Here is a 22,879-nt window from a genome sequence, read left to right as displayed (position 1 = left end):
TAGAGAACACACAACCATCTCAATGTTAACAACAAACCTAAAAGATAAATTTGCTGCCTATTAAGGTTCCCTCTTTCAGTGGATTATCCGTCAGTTATCCATCATAGGCTATTTTGACAATAGCCTGAATTGGAGGCACCTGCTTGTGGATGAAGTTTCATTCATACTCTGCCCTGTGAAATGTAAACATTTCATATTTGCACATCTGGAAGTGGAGCTTTGCAGTTTTGCTCAAAAATAGTTAATTGGCTTGTTTAAGAATCTCAGTCTGGTACAGTCCCTGTAGGATTGAACAAGTTGTTTGTTATTTTTAAATGAATAAAATGTACCTCTGTGATTTGTGAAATTGATCAATGGGGGGAAAATCACTTTTCACTTCAAGTCCCACTGGATCTCTGCCCAAAATCAAATGGTTAGAGTGCGTTTGATCTCAGATATTTGAGCATAAGCGCCTACCTAATGACTCAAATAATCAGAATTCTACATAGAATTAGTGTTGGAATTGTTGTATATGTGGAAAAAAAATGTTCCTTGAAAACAATGAATCAAGTTGCAATCTGTTATAGCAAAGTGAGAACCACATTTAATGATCTTTATAATACAAAGGAACAAAGTCAGACATTAATGCAGTATGGTCTGATTGCCAGTGAAACTAGGTTCTTGGAACCAGTAAGTAGTTATGTTGAAGTACCAAAGAGCACCCATAGGGACAATATGATTTGCAATCCCTGTACCCTCAGGAGCTCCTAAACCTAGTCTCCTACAAGGGAAGATCACCTCCTTCCAAAATGAGTAATATTACTCCAATAAACCAAACTCCAAGACATTTTATATATATATATATATACACACACACATATATGTATCAACAATAATAATATAATAATAATAATCCTTGCATTTGATATAGCGCTTTTCACGTCAGGAGGACATCCCAAAGCGCTCCACAGAACACACTGTAAAGTGAATTGACTGTATATTTGTGGGCGAACGTGGCAGCCAATTGCGCACAGCAATGTCCCACAAACAGTCGTAAATTGAAAATTACCAATTTATTATTGTTTTTTGGTTTTGGAGGGATTATTATTAGGTGTGTGGAGTAAGGAAACTTGCCCAAGGTTTCGCCCTCTGCCTGGAATTGAACTCAGGTCTCTCGCTTGCAAAGCGAGTGCTCTAACCACTGACTACAGGACTCCACAATGTAAGGTGAATGACATTATGTGAAGTGTAACAATCAAGATGTGGGTGTGAATCTTGCAGTGTGGGTATTCTAACAAGATATTGATAAAGTGCTATTTGAAGTAAAACAGGATTGAGGGCAGTATATGAACCAGAGAGTGATCTTTGCTGATCAGTTCCAAAAATGAAAGGAGCACTCTTCATGCACAGATTTCTTTCTGAACTCTATGGGTTTCATTAGCATAAATCAGGTTGCCACAGGCAGCTTCAAACCAAATTTCAAAAGGCAGTTCACCAATGGCATTTCAAACAAAAGGGCATCCATAGCCCAGGAAAGCAGCAAATCAATGAGGCAGCACGATAACATATTCACTGTGGACTGAGAGCAAACATCAAGAGATCAACCAGAACCATAAAAAAACTGATACTGTCATTTACAAGAGTTACTGGACTCTGTCTGTGTCTGTCTGTGGGTGTGCGTGGTGTGCATAAAAAACATCAAAAAGATTTGCTTGTTCCTCAGTTTGGAGGTGAAGTTAATACACACACAATGCCAGCTTCATTTACAGGTGGATTTTTGACTTGCACAATTTAAAGAACTTACTTTTGAGTATCTACCATTTAATCTGAACTGCATTTTGTAACATATAAGGCTCGACTCAGTTATAGTTCAAAACATGTCACTTATTTTCATTTCCCAAATACTGTCATGATGTTTCCGAGACTGGGTATCATTAAACTATACGATAAACAAGCAGTTGTATGACTACAAAGGTAGATCATTCAGTGTTTGCCATTTCTTACAGTGGGAACAAGCCCTCTTGCCTCAGCTTGTTCAGACGTTGGAATCAAAACATTTTTGCCTGTTGGGTCACCGTCCTTGCAGGCTTCCTTAAGCAAGTTTACAAAAGTAACATTCAACTCCAAAATACAAGATAAAAAACAGTTCAGGCTGCCACAGCAGTGTGTTGTATCAGTGTGATGACATTTGCACCACATTCTCAAGACACAATAAACACAGTGGAGGTCAACTCAATGCATCAGGAGAAACAGAGAGAAAAACAGAAGTTATCCCTTGATTATCAGACAGGTGCACACGCAGACACACACATGAAGCTTGGCTGTTGCTTTCTGAGCAATGTTGAAGGCATAAGAGCATGTCACCTTCTGCACGGGGTGAATTAATGGTTGGGCAACGCAATCAAAAGAGCAGAGCAAAAAATAGTTCAAAAGCAGAATGGAGATGGAGGAAACCTCCACCCCATGTCCATGTGAATGGGCTGTAGGTGCCCCAATTGCAGAGACGCCATTGAAATGAATGAAGATTAACACATTTGAAGGTATCTTTTATCTGTCTGAATGGAAAGCGACACCTATTGCTGTATACAAACTTGTAACAAATTGCTCAGTCATAACCAAGAAAGCAGGTTGCAGCTGCCTACCTGTGAGATGTGGTTGATGGATGACTCCATGCGTCGGAGCTGGGAAGCCTGGATGTCCAGCATCTGGAGTACATTGTTAGCTAAGGTGTTTATCAGGTAAGCTACGCTCGCTAAGGACTGGGTCGTGTATGCTTTGGTTTCTTCCAGAGCTCGCTGTTTATCTGCAGCCTAGAAGAAAAGAGATTGTTTATTAATCCAAATAGAAACCAAACTAAACCCTAAATCCAGGCCAACTATATATTCTGTAGTTTAAACGTATAGCTTTACACTCGTTTGTGAAAGCTGCAAATTGTGTTAAACTGAGCAATACAGACCCTGTATGTCCCAAGTACAATTCCTGTCTCAATAGAGGAACGCCCCTTTTGAAGCCCTTTTAAAGTTCAACTTTTGCATCAGTAGAAAACTTAATACTGGGCCAAAGCAACTGAAGAGAATACATGCGTCTGTGGTGGGCTCAGCCAACCTGTAAATACACTCCATTCCCACTGAAGTAACCTTTAAAAGTCAAACTGAAATTCCATATGGAAAAAGGAAAAGTTCATTCAAGGTTATGTTCTCCCTGAAGACAGACTGGAGGAAGACTGTACAATCTCCTGTCGAGTATTTCAATTTCTGTGGTATACACACACAGGAGTGAGCAACTGAATACAGCGCCTTGTAACAGAAACACAAGTGATTTAGTGCCTCTCACACGCGGGGTAAATTAGTATTCTGCAGTTTGATATGGAAATATATACAGATGCACACTTTCCCACTTTGCTGTGCATTGGTATATCCTCCCCTTCTGCTATGGTGTAGTGAGGCAGCATCATGTAATGGCTGAAGAAGACTAGGCTTCTTATTGCTATGAATGCATCAGGACATTTCTTATCGGGCAAACGCACACCACAAATGCTACTTATCTTATATCCTTGTCTACAAATTCCACAAATTATGCTGGAAATTTCAGCCATTTGCAATTCTCAGTGGATAGTTAGGTATGCACACTAATGATAGGGCCAGAAAAGCCTGCTGCATGCATTCAATAAAACTGCTCAAACGAGCATACAGGTAAAATATGTAATGGGCCAGTCATTATTTTCATTGTTCTTTCCTTTTATTCCTCATTTACTGTAATAATATTCCTTGCAATTGAATATAGTGCCTTATCAAGCCTTCGAAACGTCTCAAAATATATTCACACAATATACTTTAAAGTGAATTAACTGTATAATTTGTGGGCAGCCAATTGCACACAGCAGTATCCCACAAACAGTGGTGGAATGAGTGACCAAATTATTTTTTTATATATAAAGGGATTATTACTCCCGGTAAAGCATTCCGCCAATTAACTAACAATCGGGTTCCTACTTACTGCTAGGTAAAGAGAGGCGTGTGGAGTAAGGAAATCTACTCAAACCCAGGTCCTCTCGCTAGTGAGATGAGTGCTCTAACCACTAAGCTACAGTAACTGCTCCTCTCTCATCATCAGATGCATGGTGAGGGGGGAAGACAAAATCAGAAACAATCTTCTCTTCGGCACCAGTTTACGTGCCTAACCAATGGTCTCAGTGTTACGTTTTCAGATGAATTTATTACCTCCCGCCCCTTCACAATACACCTCACCCATGGCACAGGTCAAATTTACCTCACTATTTTTAACACTAACAAGGAAAATGGGAAGGAAATGACATAACCAGGTCTTAGTTCCTCATACAAAAAAAACGTCTATTTCCAGGTAATTGCAGTGATACCAAGCAGAAAAGTAAGGAACTGCAGTTAGCTTGGTTTAGTTAAAGAGGCCCGAAGCATTGACCTTTCCACTAAACTGGAACCTCGACTGATCAACTGTAGCCAACAGCAATCAGTCACTGTGCTCCAAGAAGCAAACCCTCTTCGGAATAGAAAAATTCTGAAGTACAAGGGGCTTTTCATCTGGAACCAGCTTCTTTCATGCTGTGTTTAAACTGTGTGACTTGCCACCAAACATGTTATATAAATGGAAAGTGGGATGCACTGGTATGAAGCATGCTGGGGCCCCACTCCTGACTTCTGTCAGGGGGTGGTGTGAATCACAGTGGGTTCTCTCTCTCTGCCCTGCCACCATCGACTCTTCCACACACAAGGGAACTGCATTTACAGACTTTTGTTTACGGCATAAAAGCCTTGAATGTGTCATCAGCAAACATTGGAAAACTAACAATTCTAGTTTATACATAAACCATGTATAAATTGCCAAAAGCTTCTGACCCGACAAGATGCTCCAGGGTACTTCCTCCATCACGTAACATATCTATGAAGCCGTCAAAAACAAATTGTCTCAGATTTAATAAAGATATTTCCTATGTATTTCTTAACATATTCTGTTTCAATTAAGATAACAATTTGTCTCTCGTCTAACAAGCTGAGTTTTTAAGGCCTTGTTGTTCGATCCCATCCTCCTAAAAGGATTAACTGAGACCTAGACAGAGCTGAAGATAGGCACTGGCTATCCATGGTACACTGACTCACTCAACAATTCTTTAGGTGTAAGCCTGATAATAACTGTTAGCTGAACATTGCGACACCAGGGAACAGGGCCAAGCTCAATCTTGCCCTTACTCAGTACCCACATCAGACCAATAAACCTCAGGAGGGAGCTTCCCCATCTCAGCCCCATACTTCACAGTGCGGTAACTGACTAAATAATCAGAGAATTCAGCTTCCTTCTCTGTTCTATGCAGGACTTCTCATATATCGTGAAGTCAGAAAAGAGAGTGTAGGGTGGGGGTGGGAGAAAGAGAAAGTGAGTTAGTTCCCTTTTTATCAACCTGTTCGTGGGAGCAAGAAAGCTTGCAGACAATGATATCAATGGCAAGCTATACGGTTTTAGCTGGTTTGACTCCAACAGTACCCCACACCCCATTCTAAGGTCCCCAAGCCTTGGCTCTTGCCATTGTGTACCTCATACTTTCCAGGTAAGCAGGATGTGTCCCCTCAGAAAGAGAATGCACATTCCATTCCAACAAATATCTTGGGAATTTTCATATATAAGTGGGATACATGTTGGGTTTGGTTTGGATACTCTTAAGTATGGTGATGGGTTTCTGCACATGTCAAGACACTCAGCTGACCCCCCAAAAATAATTCCTGTAAACTGGGCAGAGATCAGGTTCGCTAAAATCTCATCTGGTATTTCAAACTGTCTACAAACTGGAGCAGTTCATAAATGGGATGAATCTAAGACACTAATTGGATTTTAGTTCTGAGCTTATATCCTAACATCAAACCTCTGTCTCAATAGAGAATTATCATAGGGGATTGAAAGAAAACACAAAATAGCAAATGATTATTTTCAGACTCTGGAGTCAACTCCCCAAGATCAGAAGTCTCAGCCAGCGCACTTTGGAAACATATTGTGAAGTTAACAAATAAAATTCCAATGGAAAATTTAAACAAATTGGTTACTTATCTTGTTGTTGTTTATAAGATGATGCTGTTTATAAGATGATGCCGGTGCAGATTAGCTGCTGTGTTTGCCTCCACAACATTCACTTCAAGTTTAATTAGTTTCATTCTGTAAAGCGCTTCGAGACTTTTTAGATGAAAAGTACTTCTAACTCCAAGATGTTAGCATTGCTGGAGAAAACTCAAATCCTAAATTAAGGATTCATAATTTAATTTCAAACACAAGTTGCAATTTCAACTCTGAAAGGGATTAATTTCGAGCAAGGTGGAAATGCAGATGCTCTGGACAAAGCCAGGAGTCAGAATTTTTCATAAATAAATATTTGGCGTATCTTTTTGCTGAGCCGCAAATGTGCAATGCATTAACTGGAGTTGCATCAAAACCACCATTTATGCAACTGATGGGAGTGATATGTTTGTACATTTCCTCTCAAACCTTCAAAGGACACCCAAAAGCTTTTTAAAACGTAAAGCGGGAAAGATTCTTTAGAAGAACAAAATAATGACTCAATTTATAAGTTGATAGTAATTCAATCTTAGGCCCTAGTAAAATAGTTATAAAAAATGTGTTTTTTGGTAACTTGCAGGGACAGGATGTTGATGTAATTACAAAAAGGTTGGAGGGTTTGAAAGCATTAATGCCAAATGTCACAATTATTGGTTAGTCTGTGCCACGTGACTACTGGAAGCACATCTCACTGGTCACGTGCTGCCCAATGCTACTCAGGTATATGCAAGAATATTGATAATGTTGTACATTTTGTTGTTTCAGCGCTTTGAGACATCATTCCATCGTGAAAACCGCTATATCAAATCCATTTATTATAAATATTATATTAGTCTTCAGACGATTCTGTGTTCAGTGAGAAGTTAAGCCTAGAAAGAATAACAAACAGCAGATTTGGTCTTAGCTGAGAGAAATTGATCTCAGCTAGGGAAACAACAGATACAGAACTATCAGCTTCAGTGATTTGAGTTTGGGAAAGGAAAAAATGTTCAAGAGTTCAAGTTCCTGATGGCTACCCAGCAATCCCTGCATGTGTGGACCTCAGGTGAAGGCAGGATATGGCTCACTTGTGTTGTCTCACACAAGTAGACTGTCGACATTCATCAGTGAGGATCATTGACTGCTCGGGTGAAATACTGGAGTGCTATTGCCACCCATAAAACTAGTCTCAAACCAAAAAGTACCTTCAAGTGAGGAAGGTACAAAAATAGCATAAGCCAAATGGAGGGTAGTCATTACATGGCTGATACAAATATTGGAACATGGGGTCTCTCCTATGATTCCCAAAGCCTTAAACTCCTGATTTCCATGCCTGCGTTCATTAAGCAAAAAGAATAGAAATCAGGACACGGCAGTGACCTTGGGTACTCCTGTACGTCTCTCACAGGCTGGCTGCAGAGCGGCAGACACTTGGCAGGAGTCACCTCTCATTCTCTTGACTGAAGAATAACCGTGGGGCATGGTGGAGTGGATTTGGGGTCAGAGTCCTGTAGCTCAGTGGTTAGAGCACTCGCTTTGCAAGCGAGAGACCTGAGTTCAATTCCAGGCAGGGCGAAACCTTGGGCAAGTTTCCTTACTCCACACGCCTAATAATAATCCCTCAAAAAACCCAAAACAATAATAAATTGGTCATTTTCAATCTACGACTGTTTGTGGGACATTGCTGTGCGCAATTGGCTGCCGCGTTCGCCCACAAATATACAGTCAATTCACTTTACAGTGTGTTCTGTGAAGCGCTTTGGGACGTCCTCCCGACGTGAAAAGCGCTATATCAAATGCAAGGATTATTATTATTATTATTAAACATCATGAAACAAAACAAAAACCTGATGTATAATCCCAAACCTTTCTCCAGTAAAAGGATTATTTTAGGTGCCTTGAAGTAATAGTAATGTATGAAGAACTACTACCTGTGTGACAGGAGTGAGTGGTAATAGTAGCTAATCAGTTAATAGATATCACAAGATGGCCAACAGACATCTGATGTCAAGAAACAGCTTCTTGCCTTTTAAACCAGTTGAGAACTTGCAGCACAAAAAGTTGCCCCATTCTATTACCAATGTGACCCGAGTGCACACAGCCAATATACCATTGAAGTCTAACCGCAAGGCACAACACAGCAGCGCTCAAGCTCTAAAAGCACAATAACACATTGTATGTATGATGTCGAAAAGCACTTCCTTGAGCCGCACCTCACAGTTTTACAGAATGCAACCACCGCAGCTCTTTCCATGTTTAGTATCAGCAAGCACGCAAAGAAGTGATAGAATATAATTCTCACCCTCAACTGCAGTCTATTTTCGTACATATTTGCACATTTCCCCCCACCATTTTTTGCAAACGGCTGTTAATGTCTTTATAGGTGAGCAGATGGTCTACTTCGGTGATCAAATGAGAAAGATACAAGTAGAAGGAGGTTACTGAACGAACACACTGGGTCATTTAGTATGCAATACAGAGTCCAGCTAAGTCTTATTTCAAAGACACCAGGAGTTCATACAACAAATTGGTACCTTCAACATGGTAAGAAGCTGCTCCATTGTTGCAAGTTTTAATTAGTGTGTCATGTGTATGGTACAGCACACACATGTAGGATAATGTCTAGGAGTGCTTTTCAGCGATGGGGCTGGACACCGAACATGGGAGGAAGCTAATAATAATAATAATCCTTGCATTTGATATAGCGCTTTTCATATCTTCCAGACATCTCAAAGCACTTCAGAGAATAACTGTAAAGTGAATTGACTGTAAAGCTGAAAGGTAGAAGGCTGAGGTGACCATACGTGCAGTCAAAGAGGTCAGTTCGGAGACTTGAGGAAGAGAGAAATAGATAGTGTAAAATCAGATAGGGAAATTTCCAATTCCTACATGGAAATTTGGTCACAACGTTTTTTTTAAAAAACATATAAACCATAATTTTTAATGGTTAAATGTCCGCAGCACCTTAGGTTGAGATGTCTTCCCCTCTTTGTCCAATACCTCATCTGTGATCGCACAGTTATAAAATATTTTACAGTGAACAGGATTCAAACTCTTGCCACCCCTTCCCACCAGAAAGCTGAAGGAAATCAAACTGTGATGGTTTCAAAAAGAATTCACACGTAGATAGAGATTCGGAGCATCATTGCCCTGTTTAGTGAGCCATTTTTGTTTTTTGCTGACAGCTCTTCTTCAATGATCCTGGAGAAACGTTGAAAGGAATTGACACAATGCTGAATTAAATTACAAACTGCATTTGGTGCAAATCCATTGACGAGCTCGTAAATTGAGTTGACACAGAAACTCGAAACAGCACCGCAAGGCCAGCCATTTCCAATCTCACTGGACTGATTCCCATTTTTAAAGGAAGTTGCTTCAGTGGTGACAGAAATTAAATTTCAGTGACCGAAAGCCAAGGTGGGTGAACAGCCCCACAAAAACTCTCCACAAAATATTTGTAACAATGAGGTGTAGAAAGAGGAAAAAACAAGTTTTATAGGACTTAAGTCGAATCATCTCAAGTGACCATTTTTGTAGGCAAACGTGGCAGCCATTTTGATCACAGCAAGGACCAACAAACAACCATGAGGTAAACTGATCAACTTAGAAGATTGTTGGCAGGGTTACTGTAAGACATTCCTGCTCCTCTCTCAGATACATCTCTAACTGCACTATTGATGGAGGAATTTATGATTTTAGAAGAATGTGGTTTCACCAAACTGCCACACTGACATAGACAGCAGGCAATACCAACTGGTTCATCCATGATCCAGCACACATACACACTAGGGTATTTCCATTTGATGCTTGTGATGACAATTCTATTCTAATTAACCTGGACCCCAAAGTAAAACCCACTCATTAGATTCAATGAGGAAGAACCAGTCACCCCGGATAACTGTTATACACCATGAGCAACCATAACAACAACAACAAAATTACATTTGTATAGAGCCTTTCAAGTCAGGAGGACGTTCAAGGCACTGGACAGACAAGAGTTTCGGACCCGAACTGGGGGTCGGGGATGGAAGAGAGCACGGGGGGGAAGCAGGGAGATAGAAAGCACGGTCGAAGAGGAGGGTCTTGAGATGGGTCTTGAAGGTGGCAAAAGGGGCGAGGCGAAGGACTGCCCGATGGAGTTCCAGAGGGTGGGGGCAGAGTGGCAGAAGGCCTGCCCACCAATAGTGGGCGAGCGAGGTGGGGGACATGAAGCAGGCTGGAGCCCGCTGAGCGGAGGGAGTGAGCAGGATGGAAGGGAGTTAGGAGGTCGGAGAGGTAGGGGGGAGCAAGACCATGGAGAGCTTTGAAGGTGAGGAACAGAATCTTGAACTGTATCCGCTGTGAGATGGGAAGCCAGTGGAGTTGGGCAAGGATGGGGGTGATAGGGTGGTGGAGCCTAGTGCGGGAGAAGACACGGGCTGCAGAGTTCTGGATGATCTGCAGCCTGTGGAGGGAGGAGTTGGGAAGGCCAAGAAGCAATGAGTTTGCATAGTCAAGCCTTGATGTAATGAAAGTATGCACGAAGGTTTCGGCGGCCTGCGGTGTGAGATATTGGCGGAGCTGGGTGATGTTGCGGAGGTGGGGGTAGGCAGAGCGGATCATGGCACAGATGTGGGGTAGAAAGGATAGTTGAGGTCAAACGACACCCCAAGGTCCTGGACTGGCTTAGCAAGGTGGAATGCGCAACCATGGATGGTGATGCTGTCGGCGCCTGAGGTGAGGAGGCGCTATCGGGAGCCAATCAGGAGAGCCTCGGTCTTGTTGTCATTCAATTGAAGAAAGTTAGCTCTTATCCAGGACTTGATGTCTGACAGACATTCTGTCAGCACAGCAGTGGTCTTGGAGTCAAGGGTGAAGCCAGAGAGGTACAGTTGGGTGTCATCCGCATACATGTGGAAGTTGACCCCATGTCTGCAGATGATGTCACCAAGAGGGAGCATATAGATATTGAAGAGGAGGGGACCAAGGACAGAGCCTTGAGGAACACCGCACGAGACGGTGCAGGGGCTAGAGGAGGTACCGCTTGTGGAGATCCCAGTGAGCAAGGTGATGAAGCGAAAAAAATAAATGTCCGACAAAACCTAGGATTATACCCACAGTTTGTGGAAGAACCCAGAAGGACAGAGTCTGAATCAGGCATTAATCGTGAGATGGCATGAGCATTGAACTATGCATCTGATATTCCTAGTCAATGTGGATGCAAACAGCGATGAAGGGAAGTTGTGGGACTATGGAATGACCCCAGAATCCCAGAGATTCAGAACAAAGCTTGTGGATACCTGAGAAGTCAGTGTGTTGAGGAATATAAAAAAAGCAGGGAAATAAGATTAAAAGATGCGCCATTCACAAATAAAACAGAATGGTTCCTTTGTCTTCCGAAGTAACAACCTTCTGCAATAGGAGAGCCACCTCATGTCGAATGAAAAAGTTTATGGGTGGGACCCAGTCAACACTTCAAAGTGGTACTGTGAGGGTACAAACAAAAAGGGTGGAATGTGGGGATCCAAAAGAGGCCACCAATTGCCATTTAAGCACCACATTCAGGAAGAAAGCAGCTCAATTTAACTTAAAAAGCAGCTTGTTCCTATAATGGGGGGACGGTAGGGTGGGTGTTCTGAAAAAATGAGATTGGATGGGCCGAGGAATTTTTCTTCATCCAAATCAATCTTATGAGCCTATACGTCAAGATAGAGATGCTCAGCCAGTGTGAGCTGTTTGCTCTAAGATTGGCATCCTCCAACGGTTATATGGAAAAAGGCGATGTGAAAGCAACCTCAAAGCCCAGACAGTGGAACAGGATCCAGGAAATAGTGAAAGGATGAATGCAGAAGGGAAAGCAAGAGGCAAAATCCACAGTCAGCACTGTTAAAATAATTAACTAACTGACCTGATCTGAGCAATTTGATTCCCCATAGTGCACGCAGCAGGCTGTTTTCACATCTCCCACTAGCAGGGTGGAGCGACACAGGCAGAGTGTGAGTTAGAGGTCTTCATGTAAGTACCTTCTCAAAGCAGCAAACAATGGGTGGCTCAGACAGGGAAGGGTAAGAACCTCGCACGATATTATTGACAAGTCAGAGTTTGGGGAAGTTTGTTTCAAGTGCAGAAAGCTCACTTTCTCTCTTCCCTCTCGAGTGTAAATGAAAAGCAAACCCATCATTCTTCAGTGATGAATATAAAAATGCTCGACGGTTGTAGATTCCAAAGCATGTGAAGATTGCACACCCCCACAACACCCCCCATCCTGCCTCACACCCATAACCACCCCCACACACAAAGACTGGATCTGTTTATAACTGACTTCAGCTCAAATAAATACCAGTGAGATCTACAGAACGCTAACTCATTTACACTTAAAATCACATCATCTAATAATTTAAAACCAATTCATAACACATGAATGAATATTTGGACGACTTGCTGAAAACGTGATCCACTAATTTTCATTTGCATAAATGCACAATTCTGCCTTATGCTGCAAACGTAGTGAACCCCTGGGCAGTTTCTGCTGTATACTTCCATCTACGAACAAGTGCAATTGCCGGATCTTAGGAAAGCAGAGCTTCAGTGGAAATAGTCTTATTAATTTTCCCCCTCCTCCTCTGAAGGATCTCAAAATATGCTTCCATCTTCCCACACCACAGAATATATGCTTTGAATTTCATAGAACACAGCACATGCTCGTGCTTTGTGGGCAAGTTTTATTTTCCAAGCATTTACATTAGAATATGCAGCACAGAAACAGGCCATTCAGCCCAACTGGTCTATGCTGGTGTTTATGCTCCATATGAGCCTCCTCCTTCCCTTCCTCAACTAAGCCTTCAAGCATAACCTTCTATTCCTTTCCCCATCATGTACTTATCTAGCTTTCCCTTAAATACATCTATGCTATTTAAAACAAAAAAAGCCATAAATCCCAATACAGCAGTACCAGAGTACAAACTAATCGCTATATGAAGAGATGCATATCTTGTACACTAAACTATATTTATTGCATTCAATTTGATAAATAATATTGTGGAAGAATTACATTCTCAGAGGTGCCGTCCTTCAAGTAATTAAAAACTGTGGTCCAATCTGCCTCTTTAGATGGATGTTTGAAATTAAGATGTTTAAGTGTCACATTTCAAAAAGATAAGTTTTTGTGTCCTGACCAACAATCCTCCTGATAAATTGGTCATTCACTTCATGACCATTTGTGGGATCTGTTATATGCAACTTCCCTGAAGTGTTTGCCTCCAAATGCACAGTCACTACATTTGACAGCAATTGGCTGTGAATCATTATACGTACAATAATAAAGCAAAGTTAATATTATTATGGAAAGTTAAGGAAATGAGATGCTTGCCATAAACAGTACTTCCCATAAATCTGAAATGGAATTTCAGACACTATGTCCAATTTTGGAAATGATAAAACAATAAAACAGAGGATATAGAAATAGCATTTCACGAGGAGTGATTGTTTGAAACACAGGCTTCATTTCAGTCCCATTTCACAAATAAATGTTTTTCCTGCTACAACAGGCAGCACTACAACTGAACGGAAAGGCCAGAAGAGTCTGTATGTGGCAGATGGAGCAGACAGCTGCTTAAAAAATCTAAACCAAACAGATCTTGCCTTATTTGACGTTAACTGTTTAAGTCAATACAGTCAGTGTACAGGACCCATGACAACAATGAGGTCCAATGTTAGATTCCATAACAGAGCAAACATCTCAGTCACAGGCATTGGTGACAGAATTCAAACACACCATTGTCCCACTTTCAGTACTAGGGGCTGCAAGTACCATAAATGGCATCAAAAAAATGTACAAATAATAATAATAATCCTTGCATTTGATATAGCGCTATCAAATGAGTATTAATGAACTATGCAACCTTAAATTGCTTAGATATTAAACTTATTGTTGTGCCTGCTGTACCTCCACCCAAGAGACCACTCTTCAAGTGTTAGTCCTGAAATCATAATAATAATCCTTATTTTTCATATCGTGCCTTTCATGGTGGGACGACATCTCAAAGTGCTTCAAAGGATGTACTATAAATAATAATAAATAATCCTTGCATTTGATATAGCACCTTTTCACATCTTCAAGATGTCTCAAAGCACGTCACAGAACATACTGTAAAGTGAATTGACTATATTTTGTGGGCGAAATGTGGCAGCCAATTGCGCACAGCAGTGTATCACAAACAGTTGTGGATTGGATTGACCCATTTATTATTTTTTGAAAACATTTTGAAGGAATTATTACCCCAGGAAAACCAATCTACCAATCGACTAACAACCGGGTTCCTATTTACTGCTGGGTAAACAGAAGCATTGGAATAAATAAACTTGTCCAACATTTCGCCCAGGAATTGAACCCAGGTCTCTCGCTTGCGAGGCGAGCGCTCTAACCACTGAGCTACAGGACTCCAAGTGCAGTGACTGAATTTTATACGCAAAAGCAGCAGTTAATTTGCAACAGCAATGTTTCACATACAGCCATGAAGTGAATAACCAATTGAATTTGGGGGATTGTAGGCCAGGGATTTTCTTGTGTAGCACCACAAGATCTTTCACATCCACCTGAACAGGATCTTGGTTTTGAGTCTCATCCAAAAGACAATACCTCGGACAATCAATCAAACTTCCAGCACTGAGCTGTGTTATCATACCAGATGAGGAGTTTAAAGTCCCGCCATGTGGCAGGAACCCACAATATTCAGACTCGGGAGGCAGGGGTGCTACCAATTGTGCCAGATTGACACCTAAACATGACCAATTTGAGTCATCGCACCATCTTCCATCAGGAATTTCTGACAAGAATTAGGAGCAGGACTGACTGACTTGGACCTTTTACTCAGACATATAGCTCCAACTGCCACCCGAGCAGAGACCATTCAAACCTGTGGTCCTTTTGTCGTAATAGCCCAATGCTGACATTTGTGTCACTCAAGGCAGCTGAAAACATCATAGTTTCAATTTAACCAATTCAATCTAGAAATAAGCTTTTAATAAAAAGCAATACTGGCAGTAAACTGTGGCAATACTGATTAAGTTTAAAGCACAAAAGCATGTAATTGGAATGACTAAACTTGGAACCATTCAATATTAGCATTTCTATCACTGCCCATGGACATCAGAACTTGGCGCAGTTTATTGCACCTTACCGTGCTGAAACATCTCAGAGCTTTACAGTAATCTCTGACAAGTGTAGCAATAGTTTACACACAATTTCCAAAGTAATAGTTTCCACAGCAACATAAAGTAGAATTTGGGGGGGGAGTGGGGGGGAAGTGGCAGATTGTTACCACAATCCCACAAGGTGAATTCACCATTGGAAATGTGGGGAGGGGGACAAGTAGAGACAACTGCTTTTCAACAGGTGGGGAAAAATCTTTCTGGAAACCGACACCCATTGGAAACCTGGTACAAAAGAGCAATTAGTGAAGACCTGACAGATTTCCTGGCCATTATAAATGCAAAGCATGGAAAACTGGGAAAAGAGAGAAGGTAATATGAATTCCAATAATGAAGTGTTGTATGTTTGGTGAGTAAACAGCAGAGGACAAATTGTTCCCTCAGCCAATGACCTTTGTCGGGTCAGTGCTCTCTCCTCAATGAACAGAAAAAGGAAACTGCAGCTTCTTAATTAACCAACCAGTTCCAATCTATAGTCAAAGGAAACCCGATTCCTAACATTGAGAAGAAAAGCTTCTAAATTTATTGCATAACTTCTCCCCTTGCTCTTCTCAGCACCCAGTGACAAGTTTATGTCATTTGGAAAAAAAATAATTTGTAACAGCTAAAACACAAGTTAAGAGTTGGAGGTGAGACCAAAAGAGCCAGAACAGTCAGTGGCAGAAAGAGAGGGATAGCTCCATGTCAATTTGTTCTGCAAACACTGGGCAGGACTATTTTTTCTCCTAAGTGGAAATTGAGTCTGAAATGAAACCCAATTGTAATGCTGCGTACTGATACACACAAAACAATCTCAGGAATGTAACTGCCATTGAACACCATGCATCAGTTCACCCGGAACCAAGACGATTAATTTATCAGTGCAACTGCAAACAAAGAAAAGAAACCTCATGGTTCACAAAGGCTAGACTTGCTGACAACTGTCCCTGAAGACAAAGCTCTTCACCTCCTCCCACAGAAACTAAATATTCTGCTCCAAGCAAGAAATATCATCAATAGGGAATTGTACAACAATTTCACCCTGTTAGTAGACAATGGATGTTTGGGTGTTACTTTTTTTCCTCCCATCTCAGTAGTGTGAGTCAATTTGGGTTTTGGTTGCATAGGACATTGCTGTGTACAAATTGTCTGCTGCATTTGTCCACAAACTACAGTCATTACACTTTACAGTTTATTCTGTGAAGCGTATTGAGACATTCTCCTGACATGAAAGGCACTACATCAAATGTAAGGATTATTATACTCCAAAATGGTGAAACAGAATCTATTAACTAGTTCTTCTCATCCCTAATAATTTGTCCAAATCAGAATTCTACAGAATTACACTCCTATTTTATGTTCTGAAATACTGGTCCCCAAAAGGCTGTCAAATCTTTCACGGTTATTTTCACTTTAAGATGACAGGAGCAGCAGATGCGCAATCTTAACTCCCATAAAATTTAAAACCCTCAGCAATATGCCTCACAATCCCCAGTAATGAAAGGAAAGGCCCCAAATATTTGGATTGAGACCAAACTATTTATGGTTGGAAATGCAGTCAATGACTTGGAGAGACTGGTGAGGTGAGAAAGCATGTAGTCTTTAAGTTTTGATTATAACCGTGTGAGGATCAATCAAAAGCAAATCTTACACCTCCTCAAGTTCTCCATCACACACAAGGGGCAGAAAGCATTTGCTCCCAGATCTCTGCCAACATTATCTGAGGAACAAACAGCAGGAGTGAGATACATTCTCACTGTCTTTCCTTGAAGTTGGAAACCGTTTTGGTGGTCAAAATTGATTTCACATTGTGGAACCTTAAGAGTTGTCTGTCTTCAACATCCAGAACGTTTTACAATACTGTAAGTTTATAACACAGGAAGATTTCATGTAGCTCAATGTGTCTGTGCTTGAGCCAGCTAACCCACTGGGAACAATACTCCAATCGCATTCCATTGCTATATTGCCATATCCCTAACTATTTATCCAATTCAGGTTTTAAAGTTTTTGGGGATTCAAGTTTACCAGCCAGTTGTGGTGAAGCATACCACATTGTAAAAACCCTATATTTCTAAAAAAATCATCTAAACCACCCTTTGCTTCTGGGAGAGCACTGCATTGCAATAGAGATGCCATCCAGTTCAGGTGGATGTTAAAGATCCTATTGAAAAATAAGAAGAGTTTCTCCTGATGATCTGGCGAGCAATCCTCCAGATAAAATTAGTCTCTCAATTCATCACTCTGCGCAAAATGATTGCCACGTTCCCCGGTAAATATACAGTCACTACACTTCACAGAAATTTTGTGAAGCACACGGACACATTATAGTTGCTATAGCAAAAGCAAGGATAATCATTGATGATGTTGAAAACTTCTGTTCGATCTCCCTTTCACTGTTTTATCAAAAGCAGCTGCAACTATTTAAGTCTGCAATACTCTGACTGCAACCAAACTAATACCTTTACAAACATTGGAGAGATCAGTGTAAATGCTATCAAATTTCAGTTTGTCCATTTCCGAAGTAGATGCAGATTATCACCTGCTATCAAAATAAATTAAGGATTGCCACTGCATAATGATTTGAGGATGTACATTATTTTCTTGTACAATTATAAACTCTATACAAATGTGTAAAACAGTTGTCGTACCCACTCATAGGAACATAGGGAGTAGACATTCGGCCCCTTGAGCCTGCCCCGCCATTCAATACGATCATGGCTGATCTTCTAATTTAACCTAACTCTGCCCACCTTATTCCCATATCCCTTAATCCTTCTATCCTTTAGAAATCTATCAATCTCAATTTTGAATATGTTCAAGGACTGAGCATCTACAGCCTTCTGGGATGGAGAATTTCATAAATTCACAACCCTCTGAGTGAAGAAGTATTTCCTCAACTCTGTTCGAAAGGGCTGACCCTTAATCTTAAGACTGTGACCCCTAGTTATAGATTCTCCTACCAGGGGCAACAGTCTCTGTCGAGCCCCATAAGAATCGTATAGGTTTCTGTAAGAGCACCCCTAATTCTTCTATATTCTAGAGAATATAGGCCTAGTTTACTCAACCTATCCTCATAGGTCAACTCCCTCATCCCAGGAACTAACCTAGTGAATCTATGCTGCACCCCCTCTAAGGCGAGTATGTCCTTTCTTAAATAAGGAGACCAAAACTGCACACAATATCCTAGGTGCGGTCTCATCAAGGCCCTATATAGTTGCAGCAAGACTTCCCTACTCTTGTATTCTAACCCTTTTACAATAAACTCAACATGCCATTAGCCTGCCTAGTTGCTTGCTATACCTGTATATTAACCTTTTGTGACTGGTGTACAAGGACACCCAAATCCCTCTGAACATTAACACTATCTAGTCTCTCCCCCTCTAGAAAATAATCTGATTTTCTGTTTTTACTACCCAGGTGAATAACTTCACACTTCCCCACATTATATTCCATCTGCCACCTTCTTGCCCACTCACCTAGCCTATCTATATCCCTTTGCAACCTTTTTGTGTCATCCTCAGAGCTTACTCTTCACATAGTTTAGTATCATCCGCAAATTTATCTGGATCATTGACAAAGATTGTAAATAGTTGAGGCTCAAGCACGTATCCTTGTGGCACTCCACTAGACACATCTTGCCAATCCGAGAAGGAACCATTTATCCCTACTCTCTGTTTTCTTCCCGTTAGCCACTCTTCGATCCATGCTAATATAATGCCTTTAATTCCGTGGGCTCTAATCTTGCGTAGCAGCCTTTTATGTGGCACCCTGTCGAATGCCTTCTGAAAATCTAAATATACTACATCTGCTGGTTCCCCCCTATCTAACCTGCTAGTTACATCCTCAAAAAACTCTAAAAGATTTGTTAAGCATGACTTCCCTTTTGTAAAGCCATGTTGACTCTGCCTAATCATGTTATGGTCTTCCAAGTACCGCACTACAACATCCCTAATTAAGGATTCTAGAATTTTCCCTACCACCAATGTCAGACTGACTGGTCTATAATAATAATAATCCTTGAATTTGATATAGCGCTTTTCACGTTGGGAGGACGTCCAAAAGTGCTTCACAGAACACACTGTAAAGTGAATTGACTGGATATTTGTGGGCGAACGCGGCAGCCAATTGTCCACAGCAATGTCCCACAAACAGTCGTAGATTGAAAATGACCAATTTATTATTGTTTTTGGTTTTGGAGGGATTATTATTAGGCGTGTGGAGTAAGGAAACTTGGCCAAGGTTTCGCGCTGCCTGGAATTGAACTCGGGTCTCTCGCTTGCAAAGCGAGTGCTCTAACCACTGAGCTACAGGACTCCACTGTATAGGTCCCCATCTTCTCTCTCCCACCCTTCTTAAATAATGGTGTTACATTTGCAATCTTCCAATCAATGGGAACCGTTCCAGGATCCAGAGAATTTTGGAAGATCAAAAACAAGGCATCCACTATCTCAGCCCCCACCTCTTTTAAAACCCAAGGATACAGGCCACCAGGTCCAGGGGATTTGTCATTTTTCAATCCCAACAGTTTCCCTAGTAGTAATTCTTTAATGATGTTAATTTCCCTAAGTTGCTCACTAACATTAGCTTCTTGGTTCTCTTCTATTTTTGGTAAGTTTTCAGTGTCTTCTAATGTGAAGACAGAAGCAAAGTATTTGTTTTAATGACTCTGCCATATCTTTATCCCCCATTATAATTCCTCCTGTCTCTGCCTGTAATGGACCCACATTCACTTTTGCTAGTCTCTTCCTCTTTATGTATTTGTGAAAACTCTTGCAGTCTGTCTTTATGTTCCTAGCTAGTTTGTCCTCATAATCCATTTTCTCCCTCCTAGTCAGTTTCTTAGTTTTTCTTTGTTGGTCTCTGAAGCCCTCTCAATCCCTCCTTGGGTTTACTGCTCTTTTTGGCAGTATTATAGGTTACTTCTTTTAATTTTATACTTTTCCCTAACTGCTCTAGTTAGCCATGGTTGAATCACTTTTCCTGTAGTATTTTTATTCCTCAAGGGAATATGTGATCGATATATGTTCAATATATGTTCAGATGTTTGCTGCTGTCTCTGCAGAAAGCCATAGTGGTTAGAATGGGTGAGAAGCCATTCAAGGTTCAGTGGATACATTGCTTCATAGACCTGCCCGACAGCCCACTCACACGGGGACGGCACTGGAGCTGGGAGATAATTCACAAGCAAGATATTGGATTATGGCCTTGGAAAAATTTTCGTGACTCTACTTCTGCCTTGGTTGCAGTGGTGTAGTTTTTCTGTAACTTAATTTGCCTTTTCTTTCGGCAATATGTATTTAAAGCACACGCTCTAAGTACAAAATGCTTCAAGGCAGAAACACAAATTATCTCAGAGAATGTCAAACCATAGAAATGAAACTCAGTTTTAAAGAGATCTTCTGATTTTCAGATGGATTCTGACAAAAATCATGTTTGAATATGTTGTATAGGAAATCAGCAGTTAACCTGAGTGATAAGTCCTGACAGGAGGTACTCATTATTGTCATGCGACTCAGGATTCAATGACTCACTGCATGATTACTTTTCCTGCACTGGATGTCACTGTTCAAAGTTATTGTAGAATTTATGACAACTCTACAATTATAAAAAATAATGTTATAAGAAAATTCTTAAAATATGATCCTTTTTTATACTGTATTTCATAAACATTCAGCATTTTCATAAAAACATTGAACAGCATATTAGGTATCAGACTGGCTCAGTTTGTAGCACTCTTGCCTCCGAGTCAGAATATTGTGGGTTCAAGCCCCAAAACAGGACTTTGAACTCTCATGATCTAAGCTCCAAAGCAGTGCTACAACAGGAAAGGTGTGGCACTTTAGATGAGACGTTAAACAGAGGTTCCATCTGATTGTTCTGATGGACGTTAAAGATCTCATTGCACGATTCGAAAAGAGTGGAGAGTTCCTCCCGGTGGCCTGGCCCCCAATCCCTCAGATAAAATTGGCCATTCACTTTATGATTACTTGTGGGATATTGCATAAATTGCTTCCTGCATTTGCCTTGAAAATATATAGCCACCAGACTTCATAACAAATACTCTGGAGTGCTTTGAGATGTCCTTCCGACGTGAAAGGCATTACATCAAATGCAAGAATTGTTATTTTTATTAAAAATCCAGTTTCAGGTCCAGCCTAGAATCCCATTTTGATTTACTTAGGAGTGTAATGTGCTTCCCACTTAATAAGAATTACAATTTGCTTTGCAACACCCAATTCTATGGTTAGTTCTGATCTATCTGAACCACAAAGTAGTTAATTTAATTGGTCACTCTGGTAGTAGCAGCCTACAGCTGAACATGCTCACAGGCCAAAGGGGAAGAATGATTCATGCCCTGTTAATCCCACAACATTTTGTATGAAACAAGCAGTACTCCCTTCAAGTGGATATCTTCCAGCACTGTAAATGCCAGCCTCTTCGGGTTACATTCAAGTTTGTTTTACTGGGTCACAAATAACTAATTAATTTGTCAGTCCTGCCACTTTTCTTCCTTTTCTCCTAGACTTCCCTCCCACTCATCTCCCCCTCCATATCCTCACACCATATTTTGCAGCTTCCTTCAAACCAACTCCCTTAGGTGTTCTGGCACTTCACGTCATTTTGATTCTCTCCAGAGAGGAGAAATGCCAGGACATACATGCATCATAATAAAATTATTTTACTCATGATCCCTGCTTGTCTTTCTCATACTGATCTGAACTCAATTATGATGCCTTTTACAAATATGTATTCCACAGCAGCTTATATGTGGGGTGTTCACAAATCTTGTTATACCCTTTTTTTTAAAAAATAGTAAAAACATTTATATTGAATACAAATAATTTCTTCTAAATACAATTATTATCATTCTTCCACTTTTTAAGTTGTTGGTCACTGTACTGTAGAAAAAACACAGGGCTATGAACACACCCTGTGCACAGAAATTTTAATTACTGTTACTTGAATTTCTTAAGTAAGCAGAACTCATTCAAACAATTCCCTGAACCTAACCACACTCTTTTTACAATTTGTTGGAGGCGAATGTTCAACCTCATAAAAGCTGAAGGGTCTATTGCCAAGGAAATGTTACCATTATCACCACCTACAAATCATTACCAAACAATCCAAAACCAGGTACAGCAGAGAACAGATGGAACTCCTTTTGCTCTAACTCTGCACCTTACGCACAATCTCGGAAAAGAATCCAAACTGTACTGTGACATTTACACGTCCCAAATCAGCAATTCACAAAGACTGCCAACTTCCTGCCAGCCTATTAGATCGTGCTATGTGTGGGCTCTAAACAAACAAGTTGGTTGCAATGAAACTGACTCATGAAGATACCGATTGACCTCCTGTGGATTTCCAGATTTCACACCTTTGCTTTTGATCAGAAACTGAATTAAATTACTCAAACCAATGTCTGTTAACCATCAGAAACAACAAAGGAACCTTTCCATTATTTGATTGGACAGGGTTCAATCTGGATACAGCTCAGTGTCGCTTTGAGTGCGTTGTGAGCTAAGAGACAATTTATTGAATCAGTTTAGACTTGGGACACAGTGCCTTGATTACAGCTACTAACACTGTGCTCCACTGAAAGAGCTTTACAAACCCAACTCATTACATCAGTTAAACCATCAATTGAGAAGAGAAGAAGCAGCACACAAAAAAAATC

The 22,879-nt window shown here is 40.7% G+C and overlaps 1 protein-coding gene across 9 annotated transcripts in view; it reads right to left on the bottom strand.

The window, feature by feature from the left end:
* Positions 1-22,879, bottom strand: part of LOC103176836 (abl interactor 2) — a 102,035-nt gene that overhangs the window by 48,593 nt on the left and 30,563 nt on the right. For all 9 annotated transcript variants that reach the window (XM_007890619.2, XM_007890622.2, XM_007890623.2 and 6 more), the window contains exon 2: positions 2,622-2,789. In XM_007890619.2, the coding sequence (XP_007888810.1) occupies positions 2,622-2,789 (168 nt within the window). The remainder of the gene's footprint in view (positions 1-2,621; positions 2,790-22,879) is intronic.

The sequence above is a fragment of the Callorhinchus milii genome, unplaced genomic scaffold (genome assembly GCF_018977255.1).
Source record: "Callorhinchus milii isolate IMCB2004 unplaced genomic scaffold, IMCB_Cmil_1.0 Scaffold6, whole genome shotgun sequence".
NCBI classification, from domain to species: domain Eukaryota; kingdom Metazoa; phylum Chordata; class Chondrichthyes; order Chimaeriformes; family Callorhinchidae; genus Callorhinchus; species Callorhinchus milii.
This window is presented reverse-complemented; position numbering and strand designations above follow the sequence as displayed.